The sequence below is a fragment of the Geotrypetes seraphini genome, chromosome 15, assembly GCF_902459505.1.
Source record: "Geotrypetes seraphini chromosome 15, aGeoSer1.1, whole genome shotgun sequence".
Taxonomy (NCBI): Eukaryota; Metazoa; Chordata; class Amphibia; order Gymnophiona; family Dermophiidae; genus Geotrypetes; species Geotrypetes seraphini.
The window spans coordinates 33,704,032-33,724,115 of record NC_047098.1 but is presented as its reverse complement, the minus strand read 5'-3'; the positions used below and the strand labels follow the sequence as shown (position 1 = coordinate 33,724,115).

The following is a 20,084-nucleotide window of genomic DNA, read 5'->3' as shown; positions in this document are numbered from 1 at the left end:
TTAGACCGTTACATGGGCTATCATCGATTATAGTCTTATTTTCTCTGTGAGCCTATTTTTGAAATTTGTAAAAATGATACTTTAATTTAATTTAAATGCTAGATTCTATATAATATTCCGTTATCATTTTACTAAGTATGCTGTAAACGTGTGGTACTTAGCTCAAGTTCAAAAGCGAGCAAACGCCCACACCCAGTACGACGGAAGATCTCCGTTTCGCCCTTGTAGATTTACTAAGGGCTTCTTCAGAGCAACAAGTTGTTTAACAGTATTTTGATCCAGAGCTATGCTGAATTTTATATGCCAAATCCCGGACTATATCGGTTCCCCCCTACTGTCTTGATGAGAGGGAAACAGCCCATGAGAGGGATGATAGCCCATGTAACGGTCTAACAACCTTGATTAGTTCGGGTGTTTGACTGTGGGCTCTTGAGAAATTGAGTCTTTGTCTCTAGAATTGAGCCAGGGTGACTTCTTAGTTCCATTGTTGGCCCAGTACGGTGTTGGAGTACGCCCATTACATTTAGAACATGTAATTAGTATAAAATTGCCTAGGAAATACAAAGATAATAGAATTTTACTTGATACTTGGAAGACCTTAAGATTTATTAGTAATTTGTCACCAGATCCAATTGCAAAATCATTAAGTCAATCCATTTGGGTTAACTCCAGGATCAAGATTGGTGGGTTTAAGATCGTCTGGAAGCAGTGGATAATTGCAGGTATAAGGACATTGAATGATGTTATTTCAGATGGATCACTGCTTAGTTTTTCACAATTGCAACATAAATTTGGATTAAATAAAACACAATATTTTAAGTGGTTGCAATTGAAGCAGGCTATTCAGGTAGGGTTCCCTGAATGGAAGGGTCTTAATACTCAATATAGTTTGCAGGTCCTCTGCTTTCAGGCGGACTTTTTGGGACACCAAGCCGCAAAATGGTATAAATTATTATATGGATTTTTAAATAAAAAAAGACATTGTCAAATAATATACTTTCCTCTTTTTCAGCCACTGGAATAATATCAAGAATATTATTCACTTTAGATTCATAACATAAACTAAATTCTTCAGCAGAAAATGAAATAAAAAGTGACAATTTACTCTTTATCATTTGTCAAATTTTTCATAATTACAAACAATTCCCTAGGCCAATTTAATGAAATTTATAATATTCAGATCTCTCTCTAACTATCATAAATCTATACTCATTCAGCTTTATCAAAAAGGATTCTTTTGAATCTAAATCTTCGCCAAAACCTTTTACAGCGTCTCAACTCTCATTGCAGCTTTACTAAACCCTCATGAAGATTGAGGCACTATTATATTCTTAGCGCCTCTTTGGCTATGCCGTTTAGTTTCTGCTCCTCGTAGAGCTTTTGATCAAGAAACCGTGCAAGTTGCAACCATTCCCAACACTACTGATGCAAAACGAGGGATCCCTCCTTCACCCTAACCCCTGCAGGGGGGTGGAGAAGAGGACGGGTGCCTGTGCCCCTTACAAAGACTGTGCCTGGGGCGGACCGCACTCCCCTTACTATGCCGCTGGGTTTTTGTGAAGCAGATCGAACTATGGATGGCTGCCTTTAAACTGAAATTGAACCCAGAAAAAACAAAATTCCACCTAGTCACTCCCAGTGACAAAATTAAAGATTCAAAGATACATGTAAACGGGCTGGATTACAATATTGAACAATCCTTAAAAATACTGGGAGTAACTTTAGACAAACATATTACACTGGAAAAACACTCCGATTTAATATTTAAGAAAGGTATCGCAGTGCTCTGGAAGCTCCGTACCATCAAGAAGTACTTTGACGAAGCTGCTTTTCGTTTATTAGTCCAGACTTCTATTTATTTATTTTAGACTACTGTAACATCATATACCTGGGTGCTTTTAAGAAAACCATTAATAAATTGAGAATCCTCCAAAATACGGCTGTCCGCCTTATTTTCGGTCTAAAAAAAATGGGAGCATATCTCCCCTTTTTACCAAAAGCTTCACTGGCTGCCATTTGAATCCAGAGTATTATTCAAGTTTTCCTGTATCTGCTACAAAGCAGTATTTAGTATGCTTCCAGAATATTTCGCCCCTCATTTTACCTTAAGTCACTTAAATAAGAGCTCCTGAAGAGCGCACTTGTTCACATGTCCTTCAGTAAAACTCTGTCACTACAAAAGGTTCCTAGATAGAACCTTTTCTTTTCAGTCAGCCAAAATGAACACATGGCTTGCAAAAATCGCTCTAGATGCTTCCCCCTGTCTAGACTTTAGAAAACAGATTTAAAAAATGGGGGACGTGGCTTGGACACGCATGAGGAAGGTCGGATAATAGGAGAGCTCCGTACAAAAAGACCTTGAAAGAGTTAATAAGTCATAAGAAATTGAAGAATTTACAAAAATTAAACTTGTCTCATGATAAATAAAGAGAAAAAAGGATGGCGTCAGGAAAGCAAAACAAAAATGACTTTGCGGTATCGGGAAGTAGCAAGAGAGCAAAACCTGAACAGGAGATCGGGTTAAAGATGGCAGATGTAGAGGTAATGAAAGAAATTAAAGAAATGCTCTCAATTATTACCAAAAAAGTTACTGATTTAATGGAGGAAGTTTCAACTTTAAATAAGAAGATGGATTTGTTGGAAATAAAATCAAACAATTTAGAAGAAAGAATGTTGGTAGTAGAGGAAGAAGTATGCTATAGCCAAACGGATAGGAAAAAAATTGAAATACTCACTAAAGAGTTGGAAGATTATTCGAATCGTGAAAGAAGAAGTAATGTCCGTCTGATTGGCTTGCCGGAAGGAGCAGAAAAAGGAAATCCGGTTACCTTTATTGAAAATTTACTACCCAAGCTGCTTCCGTTACAAACAAAGTTTCCCATAGAGGTAGAAAGGGCACATAGAGTGCCGTTAAAAAGAGCAGTAAATCAACACGGGCCAAGACCATTTATTTTTAAGTTATTGCGGCACCAGCAGGTCATGGAAGTATTGCAACTGGCAAAGAAAAACAAAGGACAGATTCTTCAAACTGAGGGGAGCCACAAGCACTAGGGGTCACTCAAAGAAATTGAAAGGGGACAGGTTTAGAACAAATGCTAGAAAGTTCTTTTTTATGCAGAGGGTGGTGGACACATGGAACGCGCTTCCGGAGGAAGTGATAGGCCAGAACTCTGTACAGGGGTTCAAGAAGGGTTTGGATAGGTTCCTGGAGGATAAAGGGATAGAGGGGTACAGATAGAACTTGAGGTAGGTTATAAAAGTGGTCAGAAACCACTTCACAGGTCGCAGACCTGATGGGCCGCCGCGGGAGCGGACCGCTGGGCGAGATGGACCTCGGTCTGACCCAGTGGAGGCAACTTCTTATGTTCTTATGTTCTTATGATTGAAATATCAAGATGCTTATATTCATCTTGTACCGGATTTCGCAAAAAACACAGCTATAAAAAGGAAGAAGCTGCTGGATTTAAGACCAAAGTTAAGAGAGTTGGGAGCGAAGTTTGGATTAGTGTACCCTGCTAACATGAAAGTGACTATTGGAAATAAAACTTTAACTTTCGATGATGCAGAGAAACTGGAAAAATTTATTCAAAATCAAGATATGCCAATGTCTACTTAATTTTGTTTGATACATCTTTTGTTTCTATATATAGATATGTTGAAATATGATTTTATTAGAAAAGGATAATTTGGTTTATAAAGGGAAGATTATTTGATTTCAAAAATAACGATATAGAATGTTTTTCATTCAGCTCAAATATTCTAATTTAACGATATTCTTGATTGGAATTTGAATGGAGTCGATGTTCTATAATGAAAGAATTAAGTTTATTAAGTGGATTTATACAGTATACTGAGTCAAGTGGTTTAATAAAAGATGGATTATTCTATATAAATAGGGAAAAGATAGAAAGATCTTAATTATCTAGGGGAACGATTTTATGGAAATATCACTAAATTTCTGTAACCTATAAATGAAATGGTGTTAGCTTTTAGAATGGATATAATGGGAATGTGATGATTATGTGATTAATAATTAAATACGGTGTTTTGTCGAATGAAGGTTTTCTCCTGTGGGGAGTTTGCTATGGAGCTACATACTGATCATACTGATAGGATTGGTAATTTAAAAAAAAAAAAAAAAGAATTCCAGAAGGGAGAACGGAAAAAGATCAAACTCCTATTGAGTTCATGAAACTCACATTCCCGAAAGCCAGTGCGAGAGGAAATACGTACAGTGGATATATCATAGTCACCGGAAATGCCAGTACTATTATAAAACTAATGGATGCATAACCAAATGACGTTGATACATCATATAATTCAAATATGAAGAAGACGCTTTATATTTATTTTCCAAAAGAACAATGGATTATATCGGGAAAAGAAGAAAGAAGAGGAAACGGAAGATCAGAACAGAACACTACTTACAAGAACAAAGATTGATTGAAACATAATTGATGGTCCCTTTTTGTAAAAGGAATGTCCTCTCTTCTAGATATAAATAATATAAACGTAAAAGGATAGAGACATGTGTGGTTGGTGTGTGCTTCCGTGGTGGCTTCTTCCATAGGGGAGGGCTCTTTACTCGTGAATTCATCGTACACATATCATTAAATTCCCATGTTACTTATAGTATGATGATAATATATAAAATGAAAAATAGGTTTTACTGGTTTAGCTGTTATTACAGGTAACAATATTTTATTAACAAAATAGTTAATATGAAATACAACAGAAAAGAATGTCTTCTCTTCTAGATTTATGCTTACAAAGACATAATTACAGAATAGGAATGTAATAATAAATTGAAAATATTAGAAGTAGAATTAATTGAGAATCCTAAGATTTATTTTATAATTGCAAATAATTTGAGTTGTATCATTATTATAATATGGTATGTGTAATATTACTTCTATCTGAATTTCATTTTAAATATTTAATGACTTAATTTATAGCTTATAATAGGAAAAGGTATTCATGGAGTGTTTTATTATCGATCTAAGATGCGTGATACCAAGTATACACAATTTTTAATTAAAAGGGTGGGTGGGGAGGGGGGGAGGGAGAATGGAGGTGGGGAAAGGTAATATAAATTTTAGTGGTATAGGTTTAATAGTAAGAAAGGGAATTTATGTTAAAAATGTGCAGATGTCTGATCATAATTTTATTATAGAGATTCAAATCAAATTTTACTTAATATATTAGATGGCGATTAAAATTTTTTCTATTAATGTCAATGGTCTAAATCACCCAGTTAAAAGGAAAAAAATGTTAGGTTTTCTTCATAAACACTACGCAGATATTTACTTCATGCAAGAGACACATCTTACAGGGATTGAATCTAATAAACTAATTGGGGGATGGGTATCCAAATGTTTTTTTGCTCCTGCTTTAGGGAAAAAAGCGGGAGTAGCTATACTTATAAATAAGAAATGTATTGCTGATTTTAAGTTGATAAAATTTGATCCTTTAGGAAGATGGGTGCATATTAAAATGGTTCTGGGAAATACAACCCTGGATTTATTTAATTTATATGCTCCTAATTCGAATCAAATGGAGTTTTTCAAACAAATTCAACAGATATTATTACCACTCGCTGCTTCAAATTTAGTAGATTTCAATGCTGTTATGGATCCTATTTTGGATAAGAAACCAAGTAAAATTATGAAGTCGTTAGGTTTAGATAATTTGATAGTCTTGTGATTTAGTTGATATATGGCGTATTCTTCATTTTAATGATCAAGAATATTCTTTTTGTTCTCAGGTCCATAAATCTTTTTCAAGAATTGATTATATATTTGTTTCTAATAATATAGCACAAAGAGTGATGAAAGCAGTTATTGATCCTATTATAATTTCTGATCATGCTGGTGTGTGGATTGATCTGCAGAATGATATATCAGAATATTCTAAATCAATTTGGAGATTTGATAATGCTTTGCTTGCAGATGCGAACTTTATAGAAGATCTTAAAGTAAAGATGAAGGAATTTTTTTCAAATTAATAATTCAGGAAATATAAATATTGAAATTTTATGGGATGCTTGTAAAGCAACAATGAGAGGAAATATTATATCATATGCAGCATTTATGAAAAAACAACTTAAAAAACAATTTATGGATTTGGAGGAAGAAATTAAATTATTAGAACATAAATTAATTATTAAATGGGAACATGTTATTGCAGAAATTATTAAAAGCAAAAGCTAAATATAATGAGATCTCGTCTCAATTTGTGAGGAAAGATATGTTCTGTCGGCAAGTTCAGTATTATGGAAATTCAAATAAGGCTAGAAGTCTGTTAGCAAATTTTCTTAAAGCAAAAAAAAGAAAATCTAAGATTATTGCAATTAAAGATACAAGGGGCAATACACACACTAACATTAAGGATATTTTAAAACAATTTCTTGATTTTTATAAGGGTCTATATTCTTCGGATTCTTATGAAAATAAAGAACAGGATGGATTAGAGTTTTTGAATTCATTTGTTGGACCAAATATTCCGGATCATATAAAAAGAAGTCTAGAAGAACATATATCTTTAAAAGAAATAGAATCAGCATTGAAGGCTCTTAGAGTTGGATCCGCTCCAGGTGGAGATGGTTATACTGTTGAATTCTATAAAACATTTCAAAATATTATATTACCATATTTATTAAATTTATATCAGTATCAGATAAATAATGGAAATATATCAGGTACTATGGCTGATTCTATAATTATTGTCTTACCAAAACCAAACAGGGATCCGACATTGGTTTCAAATTACAGGCCCATCTCTTTGTTGAATGTAGATGGTAAATTGCTTGCTAAAATATTAGCATTAAGATTGGCAAAAGCTCTTCCTTTTATTATTGGTGTACACCAAACAGGATTTGTTGCTAAAAGACACTCTTCACATAACACCAGATTGGCATTTCATTCTTTAAATTTAGCAAAAAATATGAATGACCTAGCTTTTCTAATATCGTTAGATGCAGAGAAAGCATTTGATAGAGTGGAATGGAGTTTTATGTATCAAGCTTTAGAGTGGTTTGGTATAGGACCTGGTTTTATTAAAATGATTCAAACATTGTATAGCTCTCCTGGAGCAAGATTAAATATAAATAATAACCTATCAGATAGATTTAACTTGCTAAGGGGGGTTAGACAAGGATGTCCTTTATCTCCCTTACTTTTCGACATTGTTCTTGAACCCTTATTAATTGCAATCAATCAAACTAAGGGAATAAAAGGAATCACATTTTCTAATTGGGAATTTAAACTATCTGCATATGCAGATGACATTCTATTGTATTTAAGAGAACCGGGGGATACCATTCCATGTTTACTTAATTTACTAGAGAAGTTTGGAAAATTTTCTGGGTATAAAATCAATTGGGGAAAATCTGAAGTTCTTCCAATTAATGTCCATTGTACCAAAGGATTATTTGACTCATATTCATTTAAATGGAAAGAGGAAGGTTTAAAATACTTAGGTATTCTTATAAAAAATACAATTGATGACACAGTAAAAGAGAATGAAAAACTTTTATTGAAAAAAATAACAGAAATGTGCGAGCAATGGAATCCTTTACATCTTTCTTGGTGGGGAAGAGTCCAAACAATTAAAATGATGATATTGCCTGTGGTTTGTTATCAAATGAGTATGATTCCAATATTTTTTCACGGGTCATTTTATAAAAAATTGAATAGTATTCTTACAAAATTTGTTTGGTTTGGGAAAAGACCCAGAATCGCTTTAACATCATTACAAAAAACAATTAAGGAGGGAGGGGTAAATTTTCCAAATTTTTATAGGTATCATCAAGCCTATATTTTAAGACAGGGTATGTATTGGATCCTCCCAGATCTCATGGAGAATGTACCTGACTGGTTATACTTAGAATGGCGGCTCCTGTTCCCATTACATCTAGAACATCTAATTAGTATAACAATCTAATTAGTATAACAGGAGATATAAAGATAACAGAATTCTACTAGATACATGGAAAACACTAAGATTTATTAGTAATATATCACCAGATCCATTGGCTAAGTCATTAAATCAATCCATTTGGGTAAATTCCAGGATCAAAATTGGTGGATTCAAAATAGTATGGAAGCAATGGATAATTGCAGGTCTTTGAATGATGTTATAGTAAATGGATCAATGTTTAGTTTTTCACAATTGCAACAGAAATTTGGATTGAACAAGACACAATATTTTAAATGGATGCAATTGAAGCAGGCTATTCAGGAAGGGTTCCCTGAATGGAAAAATCTTAACACTCAGTATAGTTTGCAGATCCTTTGCTTTCAGGCAGATTTTTTAGGACACCAAGCCGCAAAATGGTATAAGTTTTTATATGGATTTTTAAACAAAAAAAAGAGAACAGGACTTAGGGACATTTGGAGTATTGAGATAGGACAGACAATTTCTGCATCTCAATGGCAAAAATTTTGGTCCTGGAGGATACATACTACAAGGTCAGCATCTATGAGTCAAACATGGATGTTTTTGTTACACAAAGTTTTATGGACCCCTACACGGTTACAAAAAGTAGATAGTACTATATCTAATAGATGCTGGCATTGTAAGATAGAAGTGGGGACATTAGATCATTTAATATTCTTTTGTCCCTGTATAAATGCTTTCTGGAAAATAATTTGGCCCCAAATTAATAATTTGTTAGAGAATCATGTTGGACTCTCATACGATACAATATTATTTGGAACAGCAATGAGAACTCAAAGTCCAATTTCTGCAAACAATAATAAACTTTTATTAATATTGACAGGGGTCGCCATACAGCAAATTACTCAAAACTGGAAAGATCACACTAAGTTAAATTTCACTTTTTGGTGGAATTCAATTTGTCATATATACAAAATGGAAAAAGTGATGGCGTTACAACAAGGGTATATTCATAAGTTTAATAAAATCTGGGGACCATTGGCTAATTTCTCTAATGATCAGATATCATAGCACATGGATAGAACATATAGGGGGGTTGGGGAGGGTAAATCATTGTAAGGGTAATTTGATATACAATTCTGTTAAAAGGGGTTTCTTTACTTTACAATATAAGAGTAATTGTTTGATATTTCAAGTATTCGTTTAAAATTGTATGTATTACATATATTTCACTTGATGTAAGATTTAAAAAAAAGAATAAAGAATTTACAAAAAAAAGAAAACAGATAAAAACCTATCTATTTAGCAAGCCAGGATCTTAATGTCGTTCTTTTCTTAATTCATTTTTACCCTTACAAATTGTCTCTATGTCTCAACATAGTCAATTTATTGTGTTGGTCTTTCAGAACTTCTAATCTGATGCATACTGTTTATTGCATAGTATGTACTTGCATTCGATTGCTGTAAACTGCCTAGAACTGTCAGGTATGGCGGTATACAAAAATAAAATTATTATTATTATTATTATTATTTGGAAGGAAAGAGAATAAATGTTGTTTACAAGGGACTTTTGGATTATTTGATCTTATCCCTTCAAATTCAGCAAGGGCCAATAAATGAAAATCTCTACCCGCTAAGGGTCTGTTTTCATAACAGTGAGAAGTCCTAAAAGGTGCCTAGATATGCACCCTTTCATAAAATAAATTTCCAGAACCAGCCCCTGGAGTGCATAAATGCTGACACACCTGTTTGTTTGCTCCAAAGCAACTTATAGTTAATAAAATAGACATTGCAAGTTTGCCCCTGTTCCACCCCAGCAATGCCTGTAGGTACACTTACATGTGGTGAATGTATAAGTATAGCTTTTGCATGCATTAAAACCTTTATAAATTACCTCCATATGTCTATATAAGAAAAACAGTCAGTGGAGTGAGCAGGGCTCTGAATGTGCAAAAGGTCTTCCCATTGACACTCGACAAGCTTAATATGGTTCTCTGCAATTGTAAACGATCCATTAGACCAAAATGTTAGAGAAAATACTGTAAAATCAGCAAAATAAAACACACATATCACCATCTAAAAATGGTACCCTGCCATGACAACAAGCTTGTAATTTCTTTGTCCAGAAACCAGGATGATTGTACCCTGCCATGACAACAAGTGCAATTTCTTTATCCAAAAGTCAGAATGATCTGTCTGTAAGCAGAAAGTTTTAAAGCCTTATTCAGAATATTCAGAAGTTCTGTGGCAGGCCCAGGGTGTGTAGGCAGGAGTAAGCAGCTGCCTTCCCTTCCTAATAAGGCAGTGGAAAGACACAAAGCCTTCTGGCTCCCGTTCTGTAATTTGATGTGGGAAAATTTTGAATTCTTTGCTGCTTGAGTGGCTTGCTTTATCTGTTCTTTCTCCTTAGAGATGGGTGACAGTATGATGTGTGTATGTGTACCTACATGTTTGGTTCTATGAGTGTGTGCATAAGACTGTGTAGACTGTAGGTGTGCATGTATCTGTTTATATGTGCACATGTGTGCATGTTGGGGGAGGGGGTGGCAATGGAGTGGAGCTAGGCTCCTTGTCCATCTGTTTCTCTATTTAGGGGGTCTCAGGTGACATACTGTATTGTGATAAGAAGATTAGTTGAAGGCTGTATTCTAACTTTGTGCAGGGTGGACCTGAGAACACGTGTGTGACCTTTGGGTTATGTTGGTATTTGAGTATGGTATTTCAGTGGCTGTTTGTGCTCTTGAGTTACCTATGTAGCTAGCTGATGTTTCTCAGGACCCTCTGTTCACAATGCCTTCCTGAAACATAGCAGTTTTATTCCTTTTATTTTGTTGAAATTCTGAGGTAAGTGTTGTAATTGGGCATTCTTCCAGGTGCCTTGCTAAAGCATTCTGCTGGCTGCACTCCCTGATTCTCTCTATTCTTTTGGTTGCAGGCGGTGGAGGAGCTGTTGGAGTTCCTGGATCTGGAGAAGAGTAGTTTCCATATGGGCCTGAGTCGGGTAAGCATTGAGCCTGGGCCCAATTTTCACATGGGCCCGAGTTGGGGTAAGCAGTGGACCTGGCTTCAATGAATACATGAATCTGAGTTGGATAAGCAGTGGGCCCAGGTTCAGCTGAATCCAGTTGACACAAGGACCTCAGCTGAGTAAGCAGTGGATTTGGGTTAATATGTTGTCTCAAGTTGGGTAAGCAGTGGTCCTGGGTCCCATAGGTTTATTTTTTCCTCTGGAACAGGCTTTGGACAGAGGATAGATTAAAAAATAGGAGTATAGCCTCCATAGAACAAGCAAGCAACTCAGTAAGAGGAACAACCAGTGGCACACAAATAAGTTTATGGAAGAAGGACCCGACTTGGCCAAATTTCAGCAACTGCCTACATCAGAGGTCATCAGAATATTCAGTGAGGGTAAAATAAGCACATAACCACTGATGAATTAATTTCTGATTGTTTGTTTGGTTTTTTTGCTAAAAGAAAAACAAGTATGGGTGCTGAGAAATACCAATTTCCTGAATAAAACAGTCAACCTTGGATAGGAAGTTATGACCTTACTTTATTGATATGGTTATTTTGGTCTTATTGAAGATTCTGATGATCCCTGATATAGGCAGTTGCCAAAATTTGGCCAAGTCTGATCCTTACATAAGAACATAACATAAGAACATAAGCAATGCCTCTGCTGGGTCAGACCTGAGGTCCATCTTGCCCACCAGTCTGCTCACGCGGCGGCCCAACAGGCTGAAATAGTTATGTAGAGATGGTTCACATGTGCCTAATGTGTCATGCAAATTGATGGGCTTTTCAGAGGATATAGATAATATAATGCTCTCTTTGTTTATTTATTCAGATTTAGCTCACACCTTTTTCTGTAGTAGCTCAAAGTGAATTACATTTACTGATCTTTTCCCCACCCTGTGATACGTGAAGTAAAAGAAAACATCATTCAGGGGTGTGATTGTGTTTTGATCTCAGTGGTTATTAATGACTATATCACTGAGATGATGCTCAGTAATACGTCCTGTGCTTATAGTTGTGGGGGGAGACTGGGTCTGCAGGGTGGATCTGTATGTCTTCATGCTGCCTGATGTATTGCTCTCTCATTGGCAGGTGTTTTTTAGGGCAGGCATTTTGGCAAAACTGGAAGAACACAGAGACCAGCAGACTAGTAGGAATATTACTCTCTTTCAAGCTGCCTGCAGAGGGTATCTGGCACGACAGCACTTTAAGAAACGAAAGGTAGGAGTCCTGACTGCTCTGCTGTGTGTGTGTGGAGGGGGGGGGGTGCATTGTGTCCCTGCAGGAAGAGAAGCTATGACAGCCAGAGAGAGTTGATTGTTGTTTCCCCATCTTTCATACCACAGCAATGAGCTGTTTCAGCCTGGCTGATATAGCTCAGCAGTTTCTGCTATGGGTGGAGGTGCCCCCTGCCTCAGTGTTCCACAATCTCTAAGAAAACAAGAGGCAGAGACCTCACACACTGTATCTGAGAGTTGCCACATGACTTCCCTAAAATGGTAAAACTCACTGCTTGAGGTTGCCTGCTGCTGTCTCCATTATGACATGCTTTCACTTATCAAACTTGGCAGGTAGGTCTAGGGTTTCACTGCCAGGCTGGCAGCAAACATATTGGGTTCCTTCTCAAGAGTCTGGACTGTGACTTCGGAGGAAGGGAAATCTTCTCAAATAGTTTTGCCCCCTCACCCCTATCCCAGGATTTTAAATTCATATTTTTTCTGTTTGACTGTGAGGTAAGTGATACTAAATGTCTGTGACCTGAGTCTGTACTGCTGTTCATAATAGAGGCACTGTGGTGGGAGAGGAGGAAGTCTGAGTTGGGAAGAACCAAGCATGGGGACAGAAAAACTCTCTGCTTCTGTAAGGATAAGAAATTGCCAAATGACCCTGTGGGATTCAAAATGTAGACTGTTGAAGTTCCTTTTGACATAGTTGAGATAAAGGGGTTGGTTAACATCACTAGCTGCTTTATGACTTAGCTATTTTATGATTTTTAAACTATTTGGAATTAAAATCCAGGTGTACAGAATCAAATGAACTCTCTCCTAGCATTGCAGATTTTCCTGTAATGATCGAAGCCCAGTTTCACAGATCTTTCTTCCCTTTCTGACTGTGTCATCATTTTTATATCCTGCAGAGGTAGCTGAGCTGGACAGTACAGCTGTGTTTTCTCTATCATAAGCACTACCACCAACAAATGTTGCACACTCTTAAGTTCTTTTCCTCCAACACTGGTTTTCAGCAGCATTTGAAGCTCAGAATCTGAGCCTAGGACATGTCGGTCAATAGAGAGAGTTTATGCCATTTATGAAGCATAACCAGTCAAACTCCAGAACTGGGTCTTTGATTTTTTTTCAAAATGACCAGTCAGCTCAAACATCACTGTACTAGCAAGCCATGCCTCGCTGTAGCGGTGTCAGATCGTAAGAGAAGAAACTGTACTATCTGAGATCTCTGAGCAGTGCTGCAACTGTTGCTCCAGTACTGAACTCTGTGTACAGCATTGTAAGAGCGTAATCTAGGTGGAAGAGAGCTGGAAGGATCTGTGCCAGCATCTCTGCTGCTTCTTAAAGGGGAACATAAAGCAGGTGTTTCAGAGGGGTCTGGCATTTAAGCAAGATTAAGTTTTATGGTTAAACAAGCATGTAGGCTACCTGGAAGAATCAAACAGCCAATTAAAGTGGGTTTTACTAATGAGAAGGCGCAGGGCTCAGCTGATTAGAGGTAGAATGGGACCAATACGCCCTGCAATGGCAGAAGGACATAAGTTTGCTTCTGCTAAAAAATAAGTTAAGTGCCTATCTAATCTAGTAAGGTTGACCCATCATAATGTATATTGGACTTCTGCATATCCCCTTCAGGATCCCGAGTATTTCATTGTGGAGAAACCAAACAGAACATGTCTTTTTTTCCACCCCCCCATTTTCCCACAAATCATCCAACATGGATTCACTTCATTCTGCTATTACAAGACAGAATAGACACAAGATATGTTGCCTCACTGATAGGTGGGGCCCTAGGAGCAAGGTTGGTTAACCTCACCGGTAAAATGTGGCTCTTATATACAAGACTCATCCTGCCATTGGCACTTGAGGCACCTGAGCACAAGGTTTGCTATTTTACTGTAGGTGGAGGCTCCAGGACTTAGGGTTTGTCATTACAGCTGATAGAATGAGGCACTTAGGCACAAAGCCCACTATATCGGTGGTAGGTAGGTTCCTTTGCATAAAGTTCACTATTTTTACTGGGAGGTGGGGCTGCTGGACAGAAGACAGATCACATGTCTAGTGAGTGAAGCTTCTCAACATTTGCTTTTCTGCACTAAAGCTTGTCACTTTCTTTACTGGTGTTTATTTAGTCTGGATGCCAAAATATGCCATTTTTCCCATTTCCATGCCCCTCCTACACCTCCAGTATATTTTTTCTTTGTATTCAGTTCCCGTTGCCTTTATGCTCATTTGGCATCTTTATGGATGCCCCTGCTCTCCTCTGACTTTACTCTTCTATTCTCAGATCCAAGCTCTGGCAATCCGCTGTGTACAGAAAAACATTAGGAAGAATAAAGGTGTGAAAGACTGGCCATGGTGGAAGGTCTTCACTACTGTGCGGCCGCTTATTGAGGTTCAGCTGACTGAAGACCAGATCCGAGGCAAAGATGTAAGTACCCATACACAGTATTTTCATGGTTGAGTCTTTTGGCTGCACAGATAACACAAACATTAATTTCTTTGATGTGGCGCTGCAGATTCTGGAGGGCAGAGACTTTATGCTAGTGAATAACACTCAAGCGGAGGGTTTCTGCCCTGCACTAGTGGAAAATTTTGAGGTGTATGGTACTGATCCTATGTCCTCAAGATCTGATTTGTGAGGAATTGGGTAGTTTTCACTGCCCCCTGCTGGTGACGAGCCCCCCAGTATTGCACTCCATCTGAGAGACGTCCTTTCCTTTCACCCCAACATAAGCAATATCAGCATGAAATAATGCTTCCTTCTGCCAGAGGAAAAGGGGGAAAAGAAGAAACTTAAATTTTCAATTAACGTCAACAATACTGGGGGGGAGGGGCAACAAACATACCCATAGGAAGCTGATGTTACATGAAAAAGGAAATTCACACAGAGTAGAATGCTACTGAAAATAACATAACATAAAACTCACTTGTATACCGCAAATACCATTAAGTTCTATGCGGTTCACAAAGATTAATAATACAAATGAATGGACATTCAATTTCTAACTTTCAAAAGATTCCCTAAAAAGATACGTCTTTAAGGCACGTCGAAATTGTTGATACGAAATTGGGAATGTGAATATATGAGTTAAATCCCTGATCCATGAGGCTGCCTGAAAAGATAGTAATCGTTCCTGAAATTTCTTGTATTTACATCCCTTTACAGAGGGGAATGAAAACAATGCCCAAGAAAAATCATAACTGGGAAGGATCAAAGAATGTGATCAATTTATTCTTAAACCAAATAATACATTTACAGGGACTTTTCAAAGAAAAGTTTGCAGCCAGAAACCTTTTCCTCCTTTTTAGGTCCTGGATATGTAAGGGAAAATCTGTACTCTACCTCCTAAAAATGAAATTTCTTTAGCCTTAAAATAGAGCCAAAAATAAGTTCCTTATCCTGAAGAAAAACATAGGAGACAAGAAGTGTGGTTCTGAGCTTTCCAAAATCCCTGTCAAGTCCAGACTATCTGAGGAAGCTGTCTCCTTAAATTCTATTGCTTTTTTTTTATCAGAGTTGTAGGTAAACTGGAACATGTGAAAGGATATCATTTTATTATTCTCACCTACCGGCCATGAGAGAATGAGAGGCATGTTTCTGTTACTGAACACTGGAACTTATTTGAGGGAGAGAGCTCTTTAACAGTGCTTGTAGTGATACAGCAGACATTGTGTAAGGCAAATGCTGGTATTTCTTAGACAGGACAGTGGTGGTTTAGGAAATTCAATACTACAATGACAGAGGTACAGGAGGAATGGCGCTGCAGTGGTGTGGAGGCATGGGACACAGTGACACAGAGATGGAGATTCAGTTGTAGTGCTCCAGTGACACAGCGATAAAGGTATGAGAGGCATGACACTGCAGTGGCTCATAGATGAAAGTATAGGAGCCACTGCAATGGTGCTGAGGTGGAGGTACTGGAGGCATGGCGCTGCAGTGATGCAGAGGTGGAGGTACAAGGAATGTGCTACTGCAATGGCACAGAGGTAAGCGTTCAGGAGGTGTCACAATGGCACTGAGGTGGAGATATGGGAGGCACTGTCCTGCAGTGGTGCTGAGTTGGAAGCAAGGGAATGATGCCGCTAAAGTAGCTTAGAAAGTGTTCTAGTATGCCTCTTACTTTTCTGAACAGGAGGAGATCCTGCAGCTTCGTAGCAAATTAGAGAAGGTGGAGAAGGAAAGGAATGAACTTAGACTGGGAGCTGACCGACTGGAAAGCAAGGTAAGGAGAAAATGTGTTTTCACAGTCATCTACAGGTGACATGGCAAAGAAGTCCATTAATAATAATAATAATAATAATATTAATAATAATAATAATTTTATTCTTATATACCGCCAAAGCCATGCAAATTCGAGGCGATTTACAACAAGCGCTGGACAATCAGCGAAGAGGTCTCTTGCTCATTAGGGAAAACAGCAAGGGAAGAGACATTACTCATACTTATATATATGCTCATGGAAAAAAACCTGTCATTACCAACATGAAAATGGTAAAGGGGGACAGAAAGCCAGTACAGATGGTCATAAGAATAGCTAGGAGGGAACTTACAGACACACACAGAATGTCTCTAGGACAAAGATTGACAACTGTAATTTTCAAGGGCCACAATCCAATCAGGTTTCCAAGATTTCCACAATGAATATGCTTAAGATCTGTTTGATTTGCATGTACTACTTCCATTGCATGCAATCTTATGTAAATTGTGACAGGGAAAAGGCAGAAGTCCCTAAAATCTCTAGATTTCAGCTTGCAAGCCCTGAAACCAGCCCTGTCACTAATTATAAACCTAAGAGTGAGGTTAATCAAGAAAAGCAAAAGGCACTAGGAACAAAAGATATTTCTAGTAGAGAATGACATGGGGACTGCTTCCCATGGTAAGCCGTGGCTAACCTTCAGGAACGGAGGAAAAAAAATCGACCGTTTGCCACAGGTATGGGAACAAGGCTTTTCACCACCCCGCAGTAAAGGATCTGCTGTGAGTCGCTTCCCTTCCCACCCCTTCTGGCCAGCAGCCCCCTCCTTGCGAGTCCAGCAGCCCCCCTCCTTCCTTATCGCAGGTCCAACAGCCCCCTTCCCTCGCACCCGATCGTGGGTCAAAACTGGCAAAAAAAAAAACCTGCAATTCCCCTGCGTCAGCCCCTTTGCGCCTCCCGGGGCGAGCCTACCAGCTTCTTAGACGAAGAGGCAATATTGCATGCAGGCCTGCTCTGGGAACTTCTTCCAGCTGAATCCTTCCTTCTGATGAAACTTCAGGCAAAACCGGCCTGAAACTTCTGGCTTCCCTTACTCCCCACCACATAGCATCATGATATTGCTAGCTCTGGCAAGGAAAGGTTAAGTAATCCCTTTCTCCCCTGGGAATGTTCTCTGTAATAATGTGTTAGCCTTATTTTCACCTTGTCTTAACACTCATAAACACCACACTCATGCTGAAACCACTCATACATTAAGTCTGAACTTCTGGTTCCCATTGCATTTCTCTGCTATCGTCTGAGCAAACAGAAACACACGCCTCAAAATCTACACTCTCATCTAACCATGGCTCATTCCCACTTTCCTCAGACAATGACAACGTTTCTGTCTCTTGCTCATGTGGTATTAGTTCTATACCCTGGAGAGACTCATCTGCTTGACTGGGTTCTAAGGGTTCTGTAGCCTGGTTCATTTTGTCAGCCTTTCTCCCTTTAGTAGCTGTGGGAGTTGGGCATCTCAAGTTTCAAGTTTATTATAAATTTGATTAATCGCTTATTCAAAACTCTAAGCGATGTACAAAACAATAAAATCACAAATTTCTGGGGGAAACAAAAACAAACAAATACGACTAACCTGACAAAACATATTAAACAAAAGGAAAAGATGGGGAAAGAAATACAAGTTGTTGATAGTAAATAAGACAAGGGGGAAAAAAACAATAGGAGGGGTGAGAGCAATGTGCTTCAAATAAGTTGGGAAATAGGATTCAATTGAGGCTCCTAATCAAGCTTTCTAGCTATCAAATGCATCTTTAAAAAGAAAGCATTTCAATTTGTTCTTGAATCTGTCCAGATTGCGTTCCTCTCTTAAATAAATAGGGAGGGAATTCCATGTTTGGGGGGCTGTGACAGAAAAGATGAATTGCTGTCGTGTGTTAATATTTTTGAGTGAGAGAACAATTAATAGATGTTGGTCGTTAGACCTAAATAATCTTGTTGAGTTGTAGGGAATCAATTTATGAATGAAGGCGGAAGTTTTATAAAGAAGAGATTTGAGAGTTAGCAAACTTAATTTATATGTTATGTGGTGAGCAACTGGGAGCCAATGCGCTTTCTTAAGGAGAGGTGTCCTGCTGCTTCAAAGGAATGGAGTGTTCTGGTTTCAATTGCCTGCTGTGGTGGAAGCTCTCTCCTGGAATAAGGCTCGCTCTCCCTAGTATCAGATTCCTTATCTGCTTAACTACTTCCACAGGTGACTCTGAGGCTCTAATTGGCTGCTGCTTAGGCAGCCAGCTTGTGTGTACTAGAGTTTTCTCCTGTGTTCTTTTTGCGTCTGTTTGTTCCACCCCTCCCCCTCGCTTGTCTTTACTTGGTGTGGGACATGTGGAACTTGATGCTTATTCACAGGACCTTTATCATGCAAGGGCAAATAAGCCTTTGGACTAGGAATATCTTTAATTCATAGCGCCTTTTGCTGTTCTTTATTAACCTTATTCTTGGGTTTATTATCAGCGACAGGGCTGGTTGCAGGGTTTGCAGGCTGAAACCTAGGGGTTTTAGGGAATTCTGCCTTTTCCCTATCACAATATTCATTGTGAAAATCTTGAAAACCTGACTAGATTGTGGACCTCAAAGACCATGGTTGTCCACCATTACTCTAGGGCAGGGGTAGGCAATTCCGGTCCTTGAGAGCCGGAGCCAGGTCAGGTTTTCAGGATATCCACAATGAATATGTATGAGATGGATTTGCAGACACGGCCTTCTTATGTTCTTATGTTCTCCTTGAGATGCAAATCTATCTCGTTCATATTTATTGTGGATATCCTGAAAACCTGACCTGGCTCCAGCTCTTGAGGACCGGAATTGCCTACCTCTGATCTAGGGGGAAGGGTTATTAAAGATGTTCACAGGAGAATCATTATAATGGGTTGTCATACGCAGCTCGTCTATCACTTTTTTTTGCCTGTATAAGAGTTACATGAGAACTGCGTATGCCCCTAGAGAATTAGCTGTTTGTTGCATTCAGATTACCCTCTCTTTTCTTTCATTAAAGGGTTTTTATTGGATTTCTGACTGCTTTTTCTTTGCTTCTCAGATCACAGAACTGACCTCAGAGCTAACAGATGAGAGGAACACGGGAGAGTCAGCCTCCCAGTTGCTGGAGTCGGAGACAACAGAGAGACTGCGAGTGGAGAAAGAAATGAAGGACCTTCAGGTTAATATCTCATAACTCCTTTAATCTATCTCCTTTCCAGGGAGGTCTAATGTTGGGCTTCTGGACCAGAAGGACTAGAGGTGGGTTTGGAGACTTTCCCTATGATGGAAGATCTCTTCCACTTTCTATTAATAAGATGATGAAGGCACTGGGGAAGGTTTACATATATGGAGTCAATCCCATGTGGTGGGGAGTTTTGGACAAAGTTTGCCTAGGGCTGGTTCAATATCATGTGTCCAGTGGGGTGTGTTGCACTGCTTTCTGCCTCTTTTCATGTGCTGTATTTGCTGTCCCTGCTGCTTTTGGTATGATGTATTCTCAGTCCCTGCTCTATTTCTTCCTTCTAGGCTAAACATGATGCCCTGAGAAAGCAGATGGAGTCCATGGAGATGGAGGTGATGGAAGCACGGCTTATCCGTGCAGCCGAGCTCAATGGCGACTTAGACGATGAAGACACAGGTAAATCACTCTTCCTCTGATAGATAAGGTACTAGTGCTTACAGATAAGTGTGGGATGTGGCATTTCTATGTAAA

General features: G+C 38.3%; 1 protein-coding gene across 21 annotated transcripts in view; it reads left to right on the top strand.

Moving 5' to 3' along the window:
- MYO18A (myosin XVIIIA) overlaps nt 1-20,084 on the top strand; it is a 361,012-nt gene that overhangs the window by 217,710 nt on the left and 123,218 nt on the right. For all 21 annotated transcript variants that reach the window (XM_033921174.1, XM_033921173.1, XM_033921154.1 and 18 more), the window contains 6 exons: nt 10,832-10,897; nt 12,004-12,132; nt 14,425-14,568; nt 16,274-16,363; nt 19,431-19,550; nt 19,898-20,009. In XM_033921174.1, coding sequence (XP_033777065.1) covers nt 10,832-10,897; nt 12,004-12,132; nt 14,425-14,568; nt 16,274-16,363; nt 19,431-19,550; nt 19,898-20,009 — 661 coding nt within the window. The remainder of the gene's footprint in view (nt 1-10,831; nt 10,898-12,003; nt 12,133-14,424; nt 14,569-16,273; nt 16,364-19,430; nt 19,551-19,897; nt 20,010-20,084) is intronic.